The 25,141-nt window shown below is 40.8% G+C and overlaps 1 protein-coding gene across 1 annotated transcript in view; it reads right to left on the reverse strand.

Moving 5' to 3' along the window:
- The window catches only part of LOC144455599 (uncharacterized), a 111,730-nt gene that overhangs the window by 38,249 nt on the left and 48,340 nt on the right, over nt 1–25,141 (reverse strand). The window contains exons 2-3 of the mRNA XM_078149062.1: nt 9,659–9,773; nt 3,088–3,267 (exon numbers count right to left, since the gene is read on the reverse strand). Of these exons, the coding sequence (XP_078005188.1) occupies nt 3,088–3,267; nt 9,659–9,773 (295 nt within the window). The remainder of the gene's footprint in view (nt 1–3,087; nt 3,268–9,658; nt 9,774–25,141) is intronic.

Below are 25,141 nucleotides of genomic sequence, written 5' to 3' on the forward strand. Positions count from 1 at the left end.
AAACATGCTCTGTGGCTATATTCTGGCTATGTTCATGAGAAGCCACTGAATAACTTCAACTGAATAGAGAGAACTGGGTCAGCAAACTCATTTGTCTTCTGCATTGCTCCCACTTCATAAGGCCAGGTAACAATTGGGGGCTCAGTGACTACCAATATGCACAGCACATATTGCAATACTGATCTTTCCTCTTCTGGCTCAGTTCTCTTCCCTCCCATACCTCCAGACACATATGTGTCCCTTGGCATTTAGTATGTCAGGGACAGTTGGGCTCAGACTTGGCTCTTAGAAAAATTATGAAATACAACAATTTGGCCTTTAACACCATCTTGGCTTTCCTCCCTCCCTCCCTTCCTTCCTTCCTTCCCTTCCTTCCTTCCTCCTTCCCTCCTTTCCTTCCTCCTTCCTTCCCTCTCTCCTTCCTTCCCTCTCTCCTTCCTCCTTCCTTCCCTCCTCCTTCCTTCCTTCCTTCCTTCCTTCCTTCCTTCCTTCCTTCCTTCCTTCCTTCCTTCCTTCCTCCCTTCCTTCTTTTCTTCTTTCCTTCCCTTTTGTCTCTCTGTTTCTGTCTCTGTTTCACTCTTCTCTCATTTTCTTTCTCCTTTGGGGACTCCAATGTTAAATATGTATAAATTTTGCTTTTAAATCACCTTAATTCCCAAATATATACTCCCCCCATCCTACTCAGATAGCCATTTCTTGAAAGAATGAAGGAGGAAAAAAGAGTAGTTCTACAAAAGTAACCAGAATAACAACTGAGTCTGACAGTGTATGTGGTATTCCACACCCATAGTCCCTCAACTTTCCAATGAAGGGAGGGAAGTATATTTTTTCATCTCTTCTTCAGAGGTTAAGCTTGACCATTATATTCAGACACTCAGCTGCCAGAACCCCAACCCTAGGTCTTTTCCTAGGTTCCTTTTCAAATAGGAAGCAGATGAAAATATAATCCTTTAAGATCTAAAGGAATATAGCTTTAATGGTGGTACTTCAGGCATGGTGAAAGAATAATTTTTGGTTTGGGGACAAGAGGTCTCCTTGACTCCCCTCCATTGTGCTATATAGGTGGACACCTATTCCAGTTTACCTAACTGGCTAGGCTGAAACAGACACCTGAGTAGGTAAACAGGGGATGAAAACTGAACCTTTTAAATCCAGCTTAGTTAGTAGACACACACCTGAGTCTTTTTGGCCAACAAACTTCCTCAGACTTAGGAAATATTAGATAAAATGAAGCCTGAGTCCAAGGCGAATCATGTACAATTTCCTGAATAAATCAAAGCAACCAAATACTGTTCAGCTACAGTGCCCAGCTATTCTTTTAATACCTGTGGGATTCTGACTCTCTCTCCAGATTCACTCCCTGCTCTGTGAATGATCCTCAGTTTCTTCACCTGAAAGTGAGAAGATCGGACTAGATGATACCAAAGCCTACTTCTAGCTCTGAATCCTGTGGTTTTATGGTCCATATACACCATACAGCAGAAAATGGTCTTTACTCTGGAAATCACTGGAATGTATGTGAGACACAGGGTCAGGGAAAATGGTACTTGAGGAAGATCAGCACATAATATAGTGTCTATATTCACTTCCCTTTCATAGCTTGAGATTCCCTCAGATCCAAGGCAGGATTTTTTTCCTCTATAAACATCCCAGGGAGCCCAGCAGAAGCCTCCTTGAAGCTACTCTATACTTGCAGAAGCAAATTGGCAGGGCGATTTATTGTTTCTCACTACATGAGTTTTTAGAGCAGAAAGTTAAACTTTTTATCTGCACATTCACATTCGGGTGAGATTCAATCAATTTTTGTCTCCCCCCCTTCTCTCCTCATGACACCTCCCACCTTACCCTACATACCAGAGAGGCAAAAACTCAGGGAGACAAGACTCTGTTTCTCCTGCCTTAGAACCCAATTACAGTCGGCTGTTGCAAAATTAACGTTCACAGCCATGAAATTATGCTATAGACCCTTTATAGAAATCACTCAATCAAACAGAGTGAAACCTTTTTTATATGGTAATCATTTCCCACCATCAAATTTCATAGGAAAGAACAGTTTGATTGAACCACCTAGTTAAACTGTGTATGAAATTAGTCATTCTCATCATAAACAGTGTTCTGCAGCTTTCCTAGACAAAAGTTAACAGGAGTGAGGCAGTCATTGGTAAGGAAGCAATGGCCCTGAATTCCACCTGGATCTTATTCCTGTTCATTTTGTCATAGAATTACAAATCCTAGAATTGTATGCCCCATTATTTGGGAATTTGAGCTCTTTTTTTCATTTTGGTTTTTTTCTTCTTTCCTTCTTTCGATTTTTTTTCCTCCCCATCAAGATGGTGGGAATAGCAAAGGACTGAGGACTCCGTAGATTTGGATTCTCATCTCAATTTCTCCACTGACTTCAGTTTCTTCATCTGTAAGATGGAGGGCAAATTGAACTAAATGATCTCTAAGGTCCCTTCTCAGATGTAAAATAACAAAACCAAAAACATTCTATGATTCTATGCATTCTCTTTCTCCACTGCCTAAGACACTTATTCAGTGGCGTTTGAATGAGAAGCTGAAATCAGAAGTATTTCTTGCCACAGGAAGGAACATATGAATAAATGAATCAAGAAATCAATATTTATTAAGCACCTACTATATACCAGACATTGTGCTAGTGTAGTGAGACTCTAGACTTCTACCCTAGAGCTTCACTCACAGGTCAGGTCCCCAGATTTGGCTACTACACCCCCTTGGGGTTCTAGGGAACCCTTGAGAACAATAGGGTTCTTCTAATGCTGTTGTACCAAACTCCCACTCTGGAGTACTTCTATCCATTGTTAATTACCAGTGAATTAATTTCCAATGTCATTTAGCTTGTTGATATCTCCTCACTATTGCTGACAGCCAGTTAACATCAATGAGCTTTTACAAAGGTATATTTACTTAAAAAAAAAGATAAAACAAGAGCAAAAACACAACCATCTCTAAAACTGGAGCAGCCCTTTTCTTTCTACACATTCCTAAGTCCCTGAGGAGGGGAGACTCAAACTTAAAGCATTTACCACATACATTCCCACCACTGAGTACATTTCCAGGTGCTACCTTGCATATGGAGGAGTTACTCTCTTGCTAGGAAGACATGGTGTCTCAGCTGCCAGGTCGATCCATTGCTGGGCTGGGTCAAGCAGGATGCTCCTTAGGACTGGCTCCTTCCTGGGCTTTTCAACAAGATCTTCTGCATCTCTTCTGACATTTTCAAGCTTAGCCTGGTCTATTCTATTTCTGAGCAAGAAAGAGGAAACACATTAGGGACAGAAGAGACAGCAGCACCATGGGTTCAAAAAGCCACATTGACCTAGGTGGAAATGTTCTAAATGTCTCCCCACCCAGAGGCTTATAGCCCTGATTTCCACCAGGGAGAGAGAGAGAGAGAGAGAGAGAGAGAGAGAGAGAGAGAGAGAGAGAGAGACAGACAGACAGACAGACAGAGAGAGACAGAGACAGAGAGAGAGACAGAGACAGAGACAGAGACAGAGAGAGACAGAGACAGAGACAGAGAGATGGCAGGGAAGAGGAGAGAGAGAGAGAGAAGAGAGAGAGAGAGAGAGAGAGAGAGAGACAGACAGAGAGAGACAGACAGACAGACAGACAGACAGACAGAGAGAGAGACAGAGAGAGAGATTCCACACTTGAGGCTTTTCTATTCATTCTCAGTCCCAGCTCAGAACCTAATTAAAATCTTTTCTTTAGTACACAATAGAGTACAGCAAATAGTTATAGACTACATACACATACACTCCAAATCAAGGGGAGGGCCTTTGCATTGCATGTCATCATGTGCTTCCAGAAGCAAACTCACAAAATTCCTCACATGATTTGGGAACAGGCAGAGAACCTCTCTGAAATAAATGATCTGAGAACTAAACCTCCCCATCACTGCAGCCACCCGGACCATTATCTAGTTTTGCTAGGCTCTGAGGATACAAATTCAGGGAATAAAGCAAGCCCTAGGAATGTGAAAAGATAAAGAGAGAACCCAGGAGCTCAACTTATTTAACAAGAAAGCTTGTTAAGAAGTTATGACTGGGATGAGTTAGAGAAAGAAGAGGGCCTTGATGAGGATAATGGAGGTGATTCAGAGTACATGAGTGTTCAGTGGGCGGAAGGCAGATATCATATATATATATATATATATATATATATATATATATATATATATATATATATATATATAAAATTCAAATCTTATTTCTGCATCATACTAGCTGTGTGATGATGGAGAAATCTTTAGCTTCTCTGAACTTCCATTTCCTCATATGAAAAATGGGCATAATGGCTACAATATCTACCTCATAGGGTTGTTGTGAGGATCAAATGATGTATGTAAAGCACTACATAAATTTCACTGATGACTATGATGATGATGATGATAATGATGATGATGATGATGATGATGATGATGGTGATGATGGTGATGGTGATACATATAGCTGATTTTCAAGACCAGCCTTCTGAATAGTTGTTGGTATTAAGCATGTGGAACAGTTTTCCTGGGCAAGCATAGGCAAATCCAGGGTTGAGAAGCTGAGGCATTATGGTGGTGTGAAAACCCCCCCCATGAAATCTGAGTTGTACAACTGCTCTTGTCACCATCTAGCTGTTTAAATGTGGGTAAGTCACTCTGTCTTTCTATATTCCAGTTTCTTTGTCTATGAAATGGATATAATAATGACAATCGTGCCTTACTTTCATGCATGTTATATCAAGTGAACGAATGGATGCAAAAACACCTTGAGAGGCAGAAAATTTTATACCAGCCCAAAGGGTTACACATAGCCTTGAAAATAGGAATGTGAAATGAACTCAAGGGGAAACTGAGGCAAGAGTAAACAGTGTAATGTACAGTCCCCTAGAGTCCACTATACATCTCATTCATAGGCGATTTTATAGGATCTCAAACTCAAGGGCAATAAAGAGGTCAATGAGTTCAACCTTCTCATTTTGTAAATGGGGAACCTGAGACCTAGAGAAAAGTAACTGGCCACAGATCTCACAGGTAGCAAGCAGCAGAGCTGAAAATTTAATTCAAGACTTCTGATTCATAGACTATAAACTTCTTGGGGGCAGAGAATGTGTCTTATCAAAACTTCATATCTCTGCCATACCTAATACAGTGTTTTTGCTCAAATTGAAAACACTTTATGAAATAGCATAATTGAAAAAGTGGCAATAGAACTTACACATCTCCCCAATAAATCTGAGACACACGCTCCACACATATGTATATATATATATATATATATATATACACACACATATGTGTGTGTATATGGTATGCATATGTATATATGTATATGTACAAATTTGTATACATATGTGTATGTGTGTATAGGTGCATGTGCATTCATATGTGTATGGAGAGAGGAGGGTGAGGAGAGAGAGAGAGAGAGAGAGAGAGAGAGAGAGAGAGAGAGAGAGAGAGAGAGAGAGAGAGAAGGGATAGAGAAAGAGAGAGATAAGAATAGAAGCAGGTAGGGGACACATATGACCAGTGAATGTGTATGGAAAGGCCCATTGATTTCAAACAGATGGTGCTGGGGGCACATTTGGCAGGACGGTTACATTGATGTTTTCTGGTGATATCATGGTGATGATCATCCTGGGCATAGCACAAGAGACTTCAATGACTCTCTATTGCTTCTGGGAACCAAAACGAACTCCTCTGTTTGGTATGCAAAGTCCTTAATAAAATGGTTCCAGACTTTCTACAGATTTATTTCACATTACTCCCTCTAATGCAGTCAATATTACTGCCAGTTGGCCTCCTAGCTATTCCCTGTACGTGAAATCCCATCTCCTACCTCAGTGCTTTTGTACCAGCTATAATGCATGTCAGGAATGTTCTTCATTCTTCCAACTCTTGGAATCTCAAGCTTCCTTCAAGGCTCTGTCAAGTGCCATCTATCACACAAGGTCTTTTATGATCCCAGTGGTTGTTAATGTTCATTATCCCACCCATTACTATGTATTTACTCATTTGTGTACATCTTGTAAACTCCTTGAGAGCAGGGATTATTTTATTTCTTGTTGATACCTCAAATTGGGATTCAAACCCAAGTTCTTGGACTCTGAGCTAGCTAGGTGCTGCAGTGGATAGAGCGGTAGGCCTGGACTTAGGACGACCTGAGTTCAAAGCAAGCCTCAGACACTTACTAGTTGTTCAACCCTGGCCAAGTCATGTAACCTATTGTTGCCTCAGTTTCCTCAACTGTAAATGGGGATAACATTCACACCTACCTCACAGGGTTGTTGTGAGGATTAAATGATATATTTGTAAAGTGCTTAGCACACAGTGTCTGGCACATAGTAGGGGGCTATATAAATGCTTCTTCTTCTCTCTCCAATTCAAATCAAGTGCTCATTCTGTTATAACATGCTGCTGGTTGTGTTGGGACAGCACAGCCTTCCCCCAGAAAGTCCTACCCTTATGTTCATAGAGGGGTGTGTTTATGTATGTATGTACATGTGTGTGTGTGTGTGAAACCATCCCGAGAGTGGGTGCCACACTGATAGCACTCTGGGGGTGGGAGCTAGGGAGGGATGATTTGTACCCCACACCTACAGAGGACAGCAAGACATGGTGTGGGGTCAAAAAGGAGAAACCTCTCACACTACATGTCAGTGTACTAAGCCAGGGTCCCATTCATCCCATGCAGGGTTCAGACTTCTCCAGGTCACTCAGAACCATTGTACTGCCATTCCTAAATGTCACTAATGTATATGGAGTTTGGAAAAGAAGGTTCTGCCCCAGGCCTTCCTTAGCTTACAGAATATCACCATTGTCTGTCTACCTCGAACCTTTATAGGAAAGAGGAGGAGACCCATACTGGGCTGAGACCCTGAGGGGGTCCTCAGGATAATAGGGTTACTTTGCAGCTCTGGGTGTCACCGTTGCTATGTCCTTTGGAAGCTCTTAAACTAAACAAAATGTTCCATCAGGGACTCCTACTTCTTCCCACTCCTCAGGAAAGAACTATTTGAACTGGAAATGTTAGGACCAGTTATGTGTGGATGGGGGGGGGGGCTGGTATAGATCAGTCACCATAGTGGGAGATAAAACTGGATCTTAGGTACTATGGTCTTCAGGGACCACCAGGAGGAGGAAAGGGATTGGTGATGGTCCCTTGGAGAAGATAACCTTGGACTTAGCACAACCAAAGGCCCTGCCCATCTCTTTATTACTTTACCTAGTTAGTGTGTGGTATTCCTGGGCTGTAATTACCTTCACATCAGAGAGGGGAGAGAGAGAGAGAGAGAGAGAGGGAAAGAGAGAGAGAGAGAGAGAGAGAGAGAGAGAGAGAGAGAGAGAGAGAGAGAGAGAGAGAGAGAGAGAGAGAGAGCGCACACTGGTTTTCACTCAGGCATCTCTAGTGGTTTTTTTACTCTCCAATATTACAGACAAGGAGACATTTTCCCCAGTCCTTCCTACTGCTAATGCCTTCTCTACGCAATTATTATCCATTTACACTATATTGATCTTGTATACACATTCTTGTGTGTTATCGCCTCCATTAGGATATGAGTTCCTTGTCAGTAGAGACTATGTTTTTTATCCTCCTTGTTTATATCCACAATGCTTGACACAGCACTCAGGAACTGTACTCAGCAAGTGCTCAATAAGTACTTATTTACTGATTGACTTACTGATTGGCTATTTAGGGAAGCTCTTTGAATTAAATATGGAATATGGAAGTTTCCAGAAAAGAGAAGGGTAGGCTTGTTAAGTAGAGAACAAAGGATAGCCTGCTTCAGGTGAGACTTCTTAGCTTCATTATCTCCATGATTTGATTTTTGGGTTTTGCTTCATTTGATTTGTTTTGTTTTGACTATCAAACTAGAATGGACTGCCTTGGGAATGGAAGGCATTTCGCATTGCTGGAAGTCTTCTAGCAAAGGCCAAATGACCATTTGTCATTCTTGTGCAGAGATTTGTCAAGTTGGCTAAATATCCTTGTCAGCTCCCTTGTCCCACCTAAGAAAGGCCACTGTCATCAGGGCTTTAAAGATTCTAGGAAAGCCCTCCCTCTCCACTTCAGGTAGGAATATCTCTGCCATCCAGTGAGGCCACAGTACCTAAAATGTCATCCTTTGAGCTAGGTCATTGAAGATCCTAGTTTAAAATGTCATCTTAGCAGGAGAACACATTAAGTTACAGTTGCTTATTAACAACCTCAGGTGAATTAGTATAACAGATGAGCATCAGCTCCACAGTAAGAACCTCAGGAGAATAAACACGCTCACGCAACTTTAGGTGGGGTGAAAAGTCCATATCACGAGTTGCTGACCAAGAGGGCAGTTGTAAGTGGGGCACTGCCTGGGGGGACACCAGACTCCCAAGGCATAGCATGAATGCCCTGAGAAAGGCTCTGTAAATGACAAAGTGGGGGACCAGAAGGTGGATGAATCAATGTGAAGGATAAACCTCACTTTTGTCAGTTTTTCCTTTAGATGGCCCTCTCTGTCATGATTTGTAAGATGGACTAGCAGGGCCTAGATTCTTCAATGATGCTAAATGGCAGGGATGACAGCCTCTCCAGGGCGCCAGACATTGGAGCTGTGATGCATTGTCCAATTTAACTTGGATAGACGTCAACACAGTAAGGGCAGACAAGACGACCCAGCTGAGACAGTGGGGACTTTGAACATGTGCGTGTGTGTATATATGTGTGTATACACACACACACACACACACACATATACAAACACATACACGTATGTGTATATACTATTTCCTACTGTTATTGTATACATAAAAATATATTCAAGAACAGAAGAAATGTATGTGTGCATATATATGTATGTGTATATATAGAGACCTATATATACAAAAATATACATGTACAAATTATAATATGTTAATGCTATATCAATTATATTATTAATTATAATGAACATATTTATATTGTATTATTAATAAATATATATATATATATACCTATATATAAACAGTAGGAAAGGCCTCCAACTGGGGTTTGAAGAACTCAGTCTAAAGGGCAGAGTTAAGGCATTTCTGACAGAAAACAACAGGTTAGCTCTTAGGTCTCTCTGGGCTGTGAGATGCTATAAATTTAACCGGACAGTAGACATACACCACCTTGATGGACTGATAAAATCCAAGGGGAGTGGGGCTGTGTGGAAAAGAGAACTAACCTTAGTACAACACAGGCCTTTCCTGTGGATGCTGTGGATGTGAATGAGCATGTCCCAGAAATGATGGATATTTAGGAGAGATCGCATCTGCTCAGCTAGACCAGCTGTTTTCTCCATGATTCTCTTTGGAAGCTATTTCTAAGATTGAGGTGAATGGTCGGGATGGTGGAAAGGCATGCAGGATGAATTAACCGACTAAGAAAACAAGGCTGAGGAGACATCAAGGGCTCTGCTGCAGCTCCAGATACCTCAGGCCAGAATGAAGTATCACCGAATCAGTCTCTAACTCACTCCATAGAGCTGGGAGTCTGGGTCATCGGCTGTAGTGCTCACTGAAGCATGCAGTTTCTGTTTGGGGTTGGTGGGGGGGGAGTAGAGAGGAAACCCTGACAGTATGGATTTAAGAGGAGAGCCAAGAAATTCAAACTCTTTTATATAGATGTAAATATCAAAACTGGCAAACCGTGTATTGGGGCTGAGATCAATGTGAAGAATCAATAACCCTGGCAGGGATCTCTGTTGTTTCATTGTTATTTCCTTCGTAAGTCTCTTCTTTGTCCACTTTGGGGCGTCACAGCCTAAGAAGGAGTACAAAGAATAAGAAAATCACGAGTGGTTTAGAAAATAAGACCTTCAGAAAATGATTAGAAGAACTAGAATTATTATCCTAGAAAAAGCCTTGCTCATTAATTTGCTGTATAACCTTGGGCAATTTTGGATTTGTCACCACATCTAGAAAAGGGAAGAGGGTGTGCATTTGGTGATACCAAGATTCTCTTTCAACTCTAATATGCAGGCTTATAATTGGGGAAGGGTGGAAGATTTTTTTTTTATGTTGCTGAAGTTATACCTAAATCCTACTTGATTAGCCATCCACCTTATGTTTAAGGTTTGCCCTGACAAAGAAGCCAAGACAGAATGAAAAGAACCGAAGAGTGGAGGAGTCAGGAAGTGACATAAGATGTGGGTATGCAGGAGTGGGGGTGCAAGGTGGAGGAGGAGGAATGATGGCTGGAGGGGTTTCTGTCTGTATTTGTCCTGCCCTTGACTCCATTTTGTTGTTCTACTAGTGATTAACAGGCAGTAAGGATCAGTGTGCCATAAGGTCCAGCCAATAAGCCAACCTTGCCAAGAAGCAGTTGGAGGCCAAGATCATAGGGTTGGCAAGTGCAACAGAACATTGAGTGGAAAAGCAGAGGCTGCAGGAGCCAACTCTGCTTCCTGAGCTCCCCAGTGAGTAGCCTTTTACCCTTCTGGAGACTGTGAATGGAAAAGCAGATGGAGGATGTTTTGGCCCTAACTGGAAAAGAGATGAAGTAGACTTGTGATTGATGGTGGGAGCAACTGAATCTAAGCACCTAAAGTGTGTGTGCATGTGTGTGTGCATGCACATGCTTGCGTGTGAAACTCCTTCAAACTGGTTGTGGGTTTCCTAAATCTTAGATAAAATCATGTAGCCTGCACAATAGTTGCTAAAATTGTATTTCTTCTTGATTCTATGATGGTGAGCAAATCACTGTATACAGTCAACCCATGCTTGGTTGGTGGACTCCAATATATCCTGCTCATATGATTAGGGCCCAGTGAAATTCAACACAACAGGAAGAGGACAGAGTTTTGCCAATGAGGGGGAGGGATCATTCATTATGACAGTGATTGGATAAATCTATGGAGCCCAACACTCCATGAATTAATGAGACCAGTACTGTCACCCACACCATGAAGGGAACTAAGGAATAGAAGTCAACAATATTTCTGAGAAACATGGGGAGATTGTCATTTTCTCCAAGTGTTGGATGAAGCACATAATTGCCAAGGCAAGGCTATGACTAATCAGATTCTTATTATTGGACAGCATCAAATGAATGGCTAGCAATACTCTCTGGTGAGTTCAACATAGGATTATAGGTTTTAGAATTGGAAGGCAACTTAGAGATTATCTAGGGCAATCTCTCTCAATTTATTGACAAGGAAATTGAGACCCACAATATTTTATAGATAGCAAGTAGCAGATTTTAGATTTGAAACTGCTTCCTCTAACTCCAAATTCACTCTTTGCTCCATTTGACTTCACCAACTCAAAAGCCAAGTAAAATGGGAGGAGATTAGAGAAGATGAGGCTGGACTTGGATGTAACAAAATATGGCATCTGCATGACCTGAGAAAATGAACTGGGTCTTCGTTGCCTCCTAGGCAAGAATCCTACCACTGAACCGCCCACATAGCCTGCAGCAAAGGATGAAATAAGAATGAATTAGAGGAAGTGACTGCTTAATGTATCATGATTTTTTTAAAGGAAGTATTTCATTGGAATGAAAGGTATAAAATTAAGATTTCTGAGAAAGATTGGAATCTCTCTTTTTATGGAGGTTTAGGTGAGATAGTAGAATAAATTAAATGACTTCTCAAGGATACTTCCCATTTAGGCATTAGATGCCAAGGTCATCCACTGCATCCTGGGCCATCACCAGTTGTCTTGACGTTTGTCCTGCCACTGAACTTTGGTGACTCTTGAAGAGAGAGTGAGCCTGACAGCTTTGGGCAACTCTGCTTCTCTTAAATACAATTCATGGGTGAGTCAAGACATCACTCAGTGATGTTATTGTTCCTCTTCAGAAAGAAGGACGAATAACCTAATCCATTTGAGCAATTCTGTGACATTTAACAAAGTTCTTAATGCTAAGAGAGTCTACTCCTACTCTATAACTTTCCCCTTTCCCTACCTGCCTCTCCCTTTGCCCTCTCTAAAACCCACAGTTAAAGAAACATACGGTTTCTACTAGTGATGGTCTAAGCTGGTGTTTTAGGAAAAGAATAAATGTTTTAGTACTTTTTTTCTCTTCCTACAAGTAGTACAGGCTTTCACTTTCCCTTGAGATTTCTGTAGATCCCAGAGGACAATTGACCTTTGCTAGATCTTTTCATGATTTGGCAATAAAGCAGCTGTGGTGTGGAAGGGGAGAAATAGAGTCCATCTTTAAAAGCCATCAACATATTTGGGAACCAAGGGGTTGGGAAGCAGAGTAGAATGAGAAACTGACAGACAAATCTAAGGTCAGCAAGATCTGGGTTCAAATCTGGTCTCTGACACAAGCTTTCTAACTTAATCTCTCAGTTAAATTTATAAAACAGGGATGAGGATAACTGCATAGTAGTAGCTATCTCACAAGGTCTTCATGGGGTTCAAATAAGATAATGTATTCACTGTACCTTATAGCTATTGTTTGTTTCTTTGCTTGTTTGTTTTTTTAAATCTGCTCCAATTTCAGGTTGGGATGGAGGTTTTGAAAGTCCTTATTCAGTCAGACCTGCCCAGCTCCCAACTATATCTTGAAATCATCTCTTTCTTGAGTCATGCATTTGAATAAGTAAACCATAAAGCTAAGTCTAACCAGTCTGGTGTCCAACTTCATGGAGTATACCCCATCTTACCCACATGACACATGCATGTCTCTATACTTCAGCATTTGTGCATCCCTTACAGCAAGGCAAACATTCACTTGTTAATTTAATTTATTTATAAACACAACCTGCCACCTTTTTTGAGATGATGGATGATTTAGGGTGTTAGTAAATCCGATATTGAATGAGCCCAAGAAATTGTCTGGTGTCAGCTTTTCACTAAATGCAATTAGTCATGTGGAAATATTACATATATAGAAAATAATCTCGGGTTGAGTTTCCAACTCTGGGTGCAAAAGGGAAAATTGCACCTGCCCTCAAGATTATACTGAAGCTCTTGTTCCTTTTAAAACTAAGTATAAACAGCATTAGTCTCTGTGTACTCCCTGCCCAGCATATATTTGGGGTTACGGGTAAGTTATTTACATCAAATCACTTTGGTGACTGCTCTGCCTCTCCATTTTAAATACCTCTCGCTTCTCACTTGCTGGTATATGGGAAGGGCAGGATAACCTCTACAAAGCAAGGGCAAATTCCCATGAAGCTCCAGGGCTACTGTTGCCTCTCTCTTCCAACCTCCTCCCTGAGAAAAATGAGCAAATGACAGCCACTCTCCATAGGCCACTGAAAAACTGTCCATTGTCCTCTAGAGTTACCCATCTCTGCCAGCTTGTAGGGCTTTGATTTAAGGATCCCAATCAGAATCATCCCTTGGAAATTAACTATGAGGATGATAAAGGCTACCTTCTGTTGCCTCTTGCCTCCACTTTCTGGGCCATTTTCTCCCTTTCCAGACCCTGCTTCCCCCTCTACACATAGCCCTGCCCCAGTGGGTTCATAATACTTCTGTTCTCTTGGGACAGAGATCTGATAAACTAATTCACACCAGGGGATAGCATCTTTTAAAAGAGTATGCTGGGAGAGAAATATTAATTAACTTAGAAGGGACACTCAAATGCAAAAATTCTTAATCTGGAATCTGGGGATAGATTTTGGGGCATCTGTAAACATGAATGGAAAAAATAATTACATCTTCATTTTTCACTAACCTCTAACTAAATTTTATCAATAATGACTTAATAATATTCTGAGATGGGTTCTATAGGCTTTACCTGGTGTTCATCACACGCACACGAAAGGTTTAGAATCCTTGTTTGAACGGTTGAATTTCAGGCACTGCAGCATCTAAGTATGAGACACATGACCAGGAGGATGCAGGGGCTTTCCTGTTGCCCCTACTCCATACTACGAAGGCAGCCAGCTATTCTATACACACATAAAGGCTGTTTGCCTCCAGAAGAATTCGTATGCCTAAAGCCTACACTTTGCTCTCCCCCTGTCTCACTGGTCGACCTTGTGATAAGTGATTTACCTGTTCTGTGCCTTGATTTATCAGTCTGTAAAACAAGCATGAAAATCCTCTTTGCCACTCGTGGGAGGTTTTATGCATTCTGATAAAAAGCATTTCCTAGAGAGGATGCTGGTTTCATCGCAGGCCTGGTGGTGGTGTGCTGTCAGGGTGTTTTTTGTTTTGTTTTGTCTTAATCCGGCTCTAGAAATAAGTATAATGAGAAGAACTCTCCCCATGGAGCCTCAAGATCAAGGGGAAAAGACAGCCATTAAGACAGCAGCAGAGAAATGCCTTGTAAAGTTCCCATGACGCTGATTCAGTGAGTGTGGGGTGGAAATCCTGGTAGCAATAAACAGAATTTGTTGCATAAACCATGATTTGAGGAGCAGGTCCTGCAGTGGAGTTGAGGTTGGCTTTTAAACTTAATTATGCACATGTTTCTCCGGCAGAGTTTATTGAATCATATGGTGTAAACCATAAACAAACACTAAAAACCTGGCTGTGTTGACGGCTACAAGCAACAAAATGATCTTTAAAGATCAAATATTTATTCCAAAATCCCAGGAGCCAACCTCTCTGCATAAAAGACAAAAGCAAGTGATCCATTTCTCCTCCACTGGAGCTTATGAATCTACTCCCTGATTGGAATGTGCATAAACAAATTACCATCCTCCTGAGCTGCCCAGATCCCGGAAGCCTATTTGGGAGCTGCACCAAATGCATAATCTAAGGATTAGTAGGTTGCCTTGGCAGTGAATTATTTATGCATAGTTTGACATAAATCAGTCTGGTGATTCACCATTAGGAGACAACAAGTGTCTAGGCTCCCTAATAATTTTCTCTGGTCCCTCTGGCATGTTCTTCTTAGACCACGAAAGGTGGAGATCTCTCAGCAGAGGGTGTTTGAAATAGGGCAACAGGAAAAGGAAGCTTCATTTTCTAGCCTCTGCCTCCTACAATCCATGGAAGGACCTGGGTGGCTTCTGAGGGCCCTTCTAGTTCTTTGTTTGAAAATCTCCAGTGAAAGGGGATCCATTACCTCCTAAGGTAGTCCTTTCCATTTTACATAGCTCTATTAGGAAGTATTTCCCCCCTTTATGTCATTGCTAAATATTCCTCTTTTCAACTCCTACCTATTTTACCCAGTTCAGTCTTCTGGAGGCAAACAGAACAAGTCCACTCCCTCCTCTCTATGATGGCCCTTCAAATAGCTAAAGACAGCTATCATATCCCCATTAAGTCTGCTCAAGAGGCAGCTAGGTGATTCAATAACTAGAACCCTGGTTCTGGAGTCAGGAAGACCTGAGCTCAAATCTGGTCTCAAATGCTAGCTATGTTGACCCTAATCGAGTCATTGAACCTCTGTTTGCCTTACTTTTCTCACTTTTAAAATGGAAATAATAAAAGCATCTACCTTCCAGTGTTGCTGTAAGGATCAAATGAGAACATATTTGTAAAACCTTAGCACAGCACACAGTACATACTTAATAAATGCTTGGTTCATTCCTTCTCTTTTCTAGGATAAATAGTTCCTTCAACCAGTCTTCTTGTGGGATGATTTTGAGACTTTTGAATATTGTGATGACTCCTCACTCCCATTTTCTGGATTCTTTCCAACTTCTTCAAATGTGGCACCCAGAGCTGAATTCAATATTCAAATATGGGGTGATTAGGGCAGAGTTTAGCAGGACTTTTACATTTTCACTCCTACGCCCTGTGCCTCTCCTGTTGCTACCTAAAATTGCATTAGCTTTTTTGAATTTCAGATTCCACAGTTGACATAATGAGTTTGATGTCTTCCAAAACCACTAGATATTTTTCAGATGAATGGCCATTCAGCCATGCCTCCCTCATCTTGTATTTACAAAGGTGATTTTTAAAATCCATGTAAGATTCAGCATACATCTCATTAAATTTCATGTCATTAATTTTCATTTTATTGTGAATTTAACAATCATCAACCAAACATTTTAATCTACAAAGAACATGAAAGAGAATTTCCTAAGAAACTGAATACTTCTGTTACATTTATTTTCTACACAGTGCACGTGTACCTACATATATATACACACACACACACACATACACACACACACACACATATATACACATACATATTTAGTATATGTACATATACTATATATGTATACACACACATATGAGAGTATATATACAAAGAATAAGAAATTTAACAAGGTAGTAACAAAATCACTCCAGTTGAGATTTTTGGATCTTGGCTATCATTCTATATACTAGCTATCCAGCCTAGTTTTGTGTCATTGAGGTATTTGATAAGCATGCCATCTATTCTTTTAACTTAATCCTTGAAAATAAATAACATTAGGCTAAGCACAGATCCCTGGAGTTGGTTGGAATTTTCTCTCTTGTCCTTTTAAATATCCCTCCACCCCAAGTACCAGGATGATTCTCTTTTTTCCAAAATTTCTTTTTGATCATTTTCTTTTTCCTAATTTTAGCAAATTATCCCCTTTCGACGTCCTTAGATTACCTTGACAGACTCAGTTCATTCTGATCTATCCTGACACTATTAACGACCAAGCCATGCTTTTCCAGTCATCTTCTGTTGACAGCCTCTGCTTTGAACTACTGTACATATCTTTCAAACATCCAAGTTGGTTGATGCATTCCCTGAGCATCTACAATGGTCTTTTTAAAAAAATACAATGCCTATTTCTTCTCTACAAATTTCTTTCTCTTTCTGCTTTCAGAATTTTACTCTTTGAGCTTCTATACTCGCTAGACTAACTCTCCATTCCTTCTGGGATAATTTGCCCTGAATAATTTTAGATGATGGAATCTTACCTATCCTTTTCCTGAACTGTTTGAAATCCCCTCTCCCCAATCAGGAGGTATTTCCTGGCCATCAAGACAAATTTAGAGTCTAAGAATCCTAACAGACCAGAGTTCTCTAGCTCAGAGAGGTGTTTCATTTATGGGGCTGGTCCTAATTTTCAGCTTCCTGTTGATCAACAAGGCATTCCAGCATTTTGACAAACTGAAAAATATTATATTGCTTTTGAGGTTCCATAAGCACTCAGGACACAGGTACTTTGTTTGTAGTTCTCTAGAGGTCACAACCAGAGTAATTTCCTTATACACATTCCTTTTTATGTCCTTTGATATGTATTATGTTCATAAAATTCATCACACCAATTAAAAAAAACACAGTTCAGGGAAATCAGATTGAATCCAACAAATGGCCCACTTTCACCCAATAGTCAAGGCTCACCAGCCTGAGCAACTGGATTAACCATTTATTTTGGCTCCTTAGAGCCTGTGCTGTAGAGATGTCCTGGAATGAACTCAGCCTGACTTGTTAGGATGCTTGCCATCCACCCAGCACAGAGGACATTTTCTCTGGCCTGGCTAGAAATCACCCTTCTCACTTTGCTGGAGTGTGCCTAACCCCTGGTACGTGTTGATCCCAGCCTTTGCTAAAATGTGCTGGGGTTGTCTGACTCTCAAAGAGATGCCTTGCAGCTGATAATGGAAGGACCATAACAGACTTCAGAAAATGAAGAACTCAAACAATGGTATTGTTCTAGGGATCCAGCAGGGCAGCTAGGTGGCACGATGGATGAGAGTGCTGAGCCTTAAGTCAGAAGATCCATCTTCATGAGTTCAAATGTGACTTTAGACTCTTATTAGCTATGTTACCTTGGGCAAGTCACTTAATCCTCTTTGCCTTAGTTTCTTCATCTGTAAAATAAGCTGGAGAAGGAAATGGCAAACCACTTCTGTATCTTTGCCAACCCCAAATGGGGTTATGAAGAGTCAGACATGACTAAACAAGACTTTTTTTGGGGGGGAGGTTCTCTGAGCATAGAAATTTTCAGGGCTGTTGGTTCAGTGACCATTCCTTTTTGTACCTGGGCTATTTCCTAGGACTGGTCCAAAGAAGCCTTCATGACTTGCCAAGTAGCAGATCTTTGAAAAGCCTTCTGGTTGAGAAAAGGGCTTTCTCTAAGAGCTCAAGTGATATTTTGAAAAATTCTTTTGTAAACTAGATTGTTAACCTGAACGCTATAATTGCGACTAGAATTTGCAAACTCGTTGATGCCTTTTGTATTGGGTTATTTTGTTGAGTTGTTTTCAGGGTACATTTGGAAAATGTAATAAGAACAAAAGCAAAACTTGAATTTTGTCGTCAAAAAACAAAGAAAAACAGTTAAACATACAAACTCTTTCTGGACCTTAGGTCAAAATTTGGCATGTTATAATGAGAGACAAAATGGTGTCATCAACAGAGCACTAGATTTTGACTTAGAAATCCAGGATTTGTATCCTGGCTCTGCTATTTATTACTCATATGACTTTGGCAAGTAACTCCCTCTAGCTGTATCTGTCTCCTCATCTGCAGTGAAGGGGCTGGATTAGAAGACATTTAGGATCTGTTCCAACTCCAAATCTATGGTTATCCTCTATTCCAAGTTCTAAAATGGGGTGGTCCCTTCCTTTTAAGGTTTCCATCATGGCAACCCCATCAACCAGCTCATATTTGTTGGTGAGGATCAGGTCCAGAACAGAAATTTCTTTCATTGTTTCCTTCATCTTTTAGAGGGTGAATTTTACAGATGAGAAAACTGAGGCAGAAAGAGGTCAAGCGACTTGTCCTGAGTCACACAGTTAGTAAGTGTCTGGGGCTGGATTTGAACTCAAGCCATCCTGAGTCTAGGGTTCTTACCCACCATGCCACCTATCTGAAGCTAGATGATACAATAGAGTTCTGGGTCTGGAGTCAGGAAGACCTGAGTTCAAATCTGGCCTCAGATATCTACTATATGTGTGACCCTACACAAGTCACTTAATCTCTTTTAGCCTCAGCTTCCTTATCAGTAAAATGTAGAGAAAAATAACACCTCTCTGATAAGGTTCTGCCAAGAATCAAATGAACTAATACTTGCAGAGCACTTACTATGGCACTTAGCATAGTAAGTGCATAATACATGCTTAGTTCCTTCCTATTCCTTACCAGTCCCCTTTCCCACTCCCCACTTTTAATCATAGATCTCATTCTATCAAAAATCAGTGATAACTAGGAGGTGAAATTTTTCTCTTTGCATTAGGATTTCAGTTTGTTAGTGATATTTTATAAAAAACAAATAAAAATGGTTAACATTTATATAGTGCTTACTATATGCTGCACAATTGTTATCTCATTTGTCTTTGTATAAGCATTTGAGGTCATGGGGTTTTATTTGGGGTCCTTTCTTTTAATTTTATCTGTTCCAAATTCCTCAGCATTTCTAGTACTGTCCTTCTTCCTATCCTACTACTGAGTTAGGTATCTAAGTTGGTGGATATGTAAGCATTTTTCCTCCTTTTCCTTATGAGCTTAAAACCCTTTTGATTAGATTTTCAATGCTCTAGGCAAATATGTTCTTACCAGACCTACCTATATGCTTCCAATCCCTGGCCACAAGTCTGCCATTCCTCTATTTTAAGTCACAATTAAGAAATCCAAATTCCATTCTCAGACACCATGATCTTTACCTGATGTCCATTTCCTAAACTTCCCTTTCTCTTTTAAAGTCCTTAACTTCATTCAGCAGCAGGGATGAAAATACTACCTGCGCTTTGTCTCTCCACTGTCTTCGTCATTTTGATATTCCCACTCCATTTTAGCCAAAAATTTCTACTGCTTTATATTTTAAAAAATCACAGTTCCTAATGGACTGATTTTGAGTTTCCCTTCCTCTCCTTGACCACTGTCTGGCAGAGGTGCTAAAGGAATAATGAAATGCCCCACAGGTAGGCCGCAGCCGGAAGAGAGAGCTAAATTGAAGGGGGGCAGATAATCCACAAATTGGACAGTCTGCTCCTGAATACACACAAATTGATCGAATTCATTTAACTACTAGTATAACTGCTTATGGGGAGGGTGGCCTGGTGAAAAAAAAATTGATGAGCTGGTTAATGTGGTCTTATTGGCTAGACAGTTTTAATGTCATGTGGCTTTAAGGGTCTTGTTTAAAAAAAATAATGTGGAGATTGCATTATAATGGGTCTGGGTCCAGCTGCAGAGATGTGTCTCTGGGGGCCTTTCTTGCATTAGGCTTTCTGTTCTGGGCTCCTTTGGGGTGGAAGAGGGTAACATATCATATCGAACACTGTTAAGTGCTAACAATGCAGTGAGTCCTGTCCAACACAAATAATGCTGGGTAGGGGCTTTAGCCTGAAAAAGGATAATCTTTTCCTTATCCTGAACTGAAAAGAAGAATAGGATGTCTTGAGTTTGGGGGTAGGGTTAGAAAGTGGCTGGAGTGGTTCCTGCTTAGATAAGGTAAGAAAAGAATATATAGTAGGCATATAGGCATATAATAATATATATATATGTGTGTGTGTGTGTGTGTGTGTGTGTGTATACATGCAAACATATATATGCACATTCTATATACACAGATACATATAGAGACAGATAAGCTTTAGTAGCTTAAAACTGCACTAAAACTTTTGGAACACCCCGTATATTCATATATTACACACATATACATATATAGACACTAGTAAGTGTCTATTGCAAGTAAGATTGTGACATGACTGGGACAGTCACTTAACCTGCCTTTCTAATTTTTCTCAACTGTAAAATGGAGATTAGATTGTTGATGAAGATCAAATGAGCAAACATATGCAAAACACTTTGCAAACCCTAGGTGCTTTATAAATGCTAGCAATGATGATAGGGATATTGATACTTATAATCTATGAAAGAATACATCTATATACATATATGTATATGTACACACATATACATATACACATATGTACATACATATATACACATGTATGCATGTATATGTACACACATGTATGTATACACTTGTATGCATCTATCTATCTGTCTAATCCAATGGAGAAGAAAATGGCTAACCATTCCAGTGTCTTTCCCAAGAAAACGCCAAGGACAGTATTGGTGTACCACAGTTTATGGGATCACTAAGAGTTGGGCGTGGCTGAACAGCTACGTAAACTAACAACTGTCAAACTAGACAGCCAGCTAGCTAGCTAACTAGCTATCTCTCCAACTTGTTCTATGAGACTCCTGGCCTATTCCAGAGGTAAAAGAGAAGAAATTAGCCAAACTTATGTTTTACATTCTACCCAACTCAATTTGAACTTACCCAAACTTATTTTAGGATGTGTCCTTCCTGAAACCCGCCCTAACCAGGCACAATGGTATCTTCTCTGCATTCCTAGATGCTGACGTTTTGTCTGTGCTTCCTTAAGTGTTCTCAACCATCACACTCCCTATAAAGCCTTTCCTGAACCCCCAAAGCTGCTGATGTTCTCACCTTCCTCCATCAAAATTGTTCATTTCCTCGAAAACTGAAAATAAATAATTTATATAATTAAAAAAAAACTAAAGAGGACCTGGACTAGGGTAGTTACATTGTGAGTAGAGAAAAGAGAACAGAAGGGAGAGATGTTAAAGTGGAGTGGAGAAGACTTGGCTAAGGATTAGATACTAGATAATTATATAACCTTTTTATGTTTAGCTTTCTGCTTTAAGCTTTTAATCAAAATGTAAAGATAGATAGCTATATGTATGCATGCAAATATAATAAAGATGTGAAATATGAAAAAAATTATTCATTTCCATTGAGACTTTAATGTTTACTCCTCTGTGTAGAAGATAAGTTTTTTTGAAGGCAGGGAATTTCATCTTTGCCTTTGAATCCCTGGTGCCTAGGATACTGTCTGGCACATAGTAAGCACTCAGTAAATACTTATTTAAATGTACTATAATTGTCCCACCATTTCAGCAATGCTTTATGCTTTTGTCTTTGTGATTTCTTACGTAGTAGTGTCGCTCTTTAGCTACTCACGTAGGTTGCAAGCATCTGGAGAACAAGAACCATAACTCATACTCCCAGGATAAATCTGAGCACACAATAGGTACACATTTCAATATTTATTGATTTGAAATCCATGTCTCCTGGGAACCTTAGCACCCCCAAGGGATTGCTAAAGTCCCAGAAAACCTTGAGCCCTCATACATAACTTTCTTAATCTTTCAGGGTTGTTTTGTTTGTTTAATCCTCAAAAGATAATTTCTGCATGAAGACAGAGATGGTTTCATTTTTGTCTCTGTACGCCCTACTCCAATATACACAGAGTACAATGTCTAGTACATAATGGAGACTTGATAAACACTTACCAATTGATTGATTGAACTTTATTCCTTGGTGACTCATCTATCATTTGGACAAGGAAGGATTTCCCAGCTTCCTTAAAGAAAAACATTTCTCTGGCTTATGAACTCCATTTCAAGAAGCTCAAGTTGCTGTGGCTAGTGGTCCTCTCATTCTATTTTGTATTTTTACAGCACTCTGGTGTCTCCTGGGGATTTGGCACCAGTCAGTTTCTCAGCTTTCTTGGTATATTTTTGCAAATTGATCATCATTCCATGATCTTTCTGATCACTCTGCTTTTTGGACTTTTTCACACTCTGAGCAAGTCCTAGTTCTACTTTATTTTATTTCATTCTATTATCCCAGTTCTATGAGTCATCCCTCATCCCTTGGATTTAATTTTCCAGTAGACCCTTCAATGGGTCACAGGTTAGGCTGAAAAGCTGGTCAGTTTTATAATCCATTTTTTTTCCAATTAAAATCCCTAGTAGAGTAACATCTGCTTTTTGGTCTTCCCTGGGAATGGACACATCTCTCTCTCTCTCTCTCTCTCTCTCTCTCTCTCTCTCTCTCTCTCTCTCTCTCTCTCTCACACACACACACACACACACACACACACACACACAGATTCAATTGACTCCAACTTATTCCTTTCGTCAGGACACTGGGGAAGCAGGTGGCTAGACACACAGAGGTTGGCCTGGGAGCCAGGGCTGAGGTGGACAAGAAAAGCTAACACACTGCCAAGTAGTTAAGGCCTCCAAGCTTTCTGCCTGCTATGACTCTGCCTCACTCATCTTTCCTATTTCAAGATGGCAGCCTGAACTATGGGGCTTCTCTTTTCCCTCCTAACCCTGGCTTAGCAGCCTGATTATGATCTCCACTATTACTGACCTTGCTTCCTTCTCTCTACATCTGTGTCTTTCCAGGACCTTTCATCTGTCTCTGCAGTGGGGCTACAATTGTGCTCCTAGTCTTAGCTTGTAACCTGAATCTGGTCAACACTGGGCCAGGCAGGTCAGCAGAGAAGGTCTTAATCCTGACACCTTTGATAAAGCAGATAAAGCAGATTCATAAAGAGGAAGAATTGGGATCAGATGACACCCAGAGCCCTATTTAGGGCAAGGTACATAGAGATTGAACTCAGGGAACCAGCATCTGAAGGGGGTGCCTCCTTCCAGAAGCAGTCTTCTCTTCAGGGAAAGAAAAGAGAGGAAGACACCAAGTCTCCGCTGGATTAGCTCTTGAATAAAAAGTAGGTGAGAATAGTGTCCATTGGAGGGATAATGTTCCTATAAATCCAGTATGGACCTGGGCAGTAGGGAAATGAAATTCCTGGGAAGTATATAGAAGAGCATCAGTTTCTTCTACAATCTACTGGACCACTTTTCACTTTACAAGAAGGGAATTTCAGAGACTTCGCTTCTCCAGGGAAGGATGTATTTTTGTCTGGGAAGAGAGGGAATGCTTGGGAAGAGAAGAGATGGCAAAATGCCTGGGTGGGGATGGTCAATGGAATGTAAAGCATGGTCTGTGTGGCCTGGACATGGTGGATTTGGTGACTTGACACTCACTTACCATTCAAGAAAACTCAGTCCCAAGGTAGGAGTTCTAAAGATGAGTGGACTAACTCCACCAAAGAGAGAAGAACTGGGTGAGTAGAGACAGAGTCCCTGAAGGTCCAGTCCAAAGGGTGCTTGAAAGGTAGAGAGAAGAGAGGCATCAGCAAGGTATGTAGGATTTCTCATAAAGAAGGGAGCCTTCAGAACTTCTTCAAGAGTTTCTGCCTAAGGAGAGGGAGGTATTTGTGGGGCATGGGCCCTCCAGAGACAGGATCCTAATATCCTCTGACTCCTTGAATTGAATATTCCTTAAGAATTCTCTGTCATTGCTCTAAAGCCACAAAGACCACTAGCAATGTATGACTCTATGAACATTTAAGGTTTATAGCCTGAACTCAGAACAGTACGTCAGTTTTCTTCATGATTTCTTATTACTAAACAAATCCCATTAGGATGGCCAATCCCTCCTTTTCCCACAATGCCACACGGTGTAATTTCACATCTTCAGTCCACAGGATCAGCAATGAATTGTCCTGTAAGGTCTTTCTCGTCTCTAAATACCCCATTTCTGAAGTAACTTTTGAACCTGCACTTTTCCTTATGTTTGACTTAATAACAATCCCTTTCATCTGTATGAGGCTTTAAAAATTTTCCAGAGCACGTTCTCAACTCATTTGCAGTAAGTAGGTAGGAAAAATATCATTAGTCCATTTTATACATGAAGAAACATGCTGGGAGAGTTTAAGTGGTTTGACTAAGGTAGCACATCCAGATGCTAAAATGCAGGTCTCCTGACTCCTAGCCCCGTACCCTTTCCAATACTGTGTAGGCTTAAAGGTCACCAGAGACCTGATTCATTTGGACATCTTCATTTTAAGGACTGTTGAGCCTGGTCTAATGTAAATGGTCAGGGAGGAGGGAGAGGGGGAGGAAGCCAGTGGAGAAGGGAAAAGCTGCTCTTGCAACTATAGATATCAATAACTGCTCGTTAGTGAGGGAGAGGTCAGGGCACCTGCCGATAATGATCCCTGCATTACAGTACTTAATGGAAATGGTGCTGTACCTGCCCCATCAAAAACTAATCTGCCCGGGAGAGACCCTAGCACAAACACAGCAAGAATACAATCCCCGCTGGGGCCAGCCCTTTGAACGAAGTCCAAAGCCATTAGTACCAGAAGGCTCAGGCTGGAAGTCCTGTGGGTCCTGCTGATTTAGGCAGAGTAGTGGCACCAGCCATTACTGGGTTCAGGCAGGGGGTAGGGAAAGCAGCTCAGGAACATTTGCCTGCACTTGCAACCAAGCTCTTGCAACCCAGGCAGGGCTGGGATATGGAGGCAAAACTGCCTCAGAGGGAACTTTGAGAAGATTGAACCTGCTGGGCTCAGATAATCTTTGGGTAAGAAACTCTCCCAGACCTTCCCTCCCTTAGTACCTACCCGTAGAGCTGCCATACTTTCTGTTCATTCAAACCTTTTTCT

The sequence above is a fragment of the Phascolarctos cinereus genome, unplaced genomic scaffold, assembly GCF_003287225.1.
Source record: "Phascolarctos cinereus isolate Bilbo 61053 unplaced genomic scaffold, phaCin_HiC Scaffold_2;HRSCAF=192, whole genome shotgun sequence".
Taxonomy (NCBI): Eukaryota; Metazoa; Chordata; class Mammalia; order Diprotodontia; family Phascolarctidae; genus Phascolarctos; species Phascolarctos cinereus.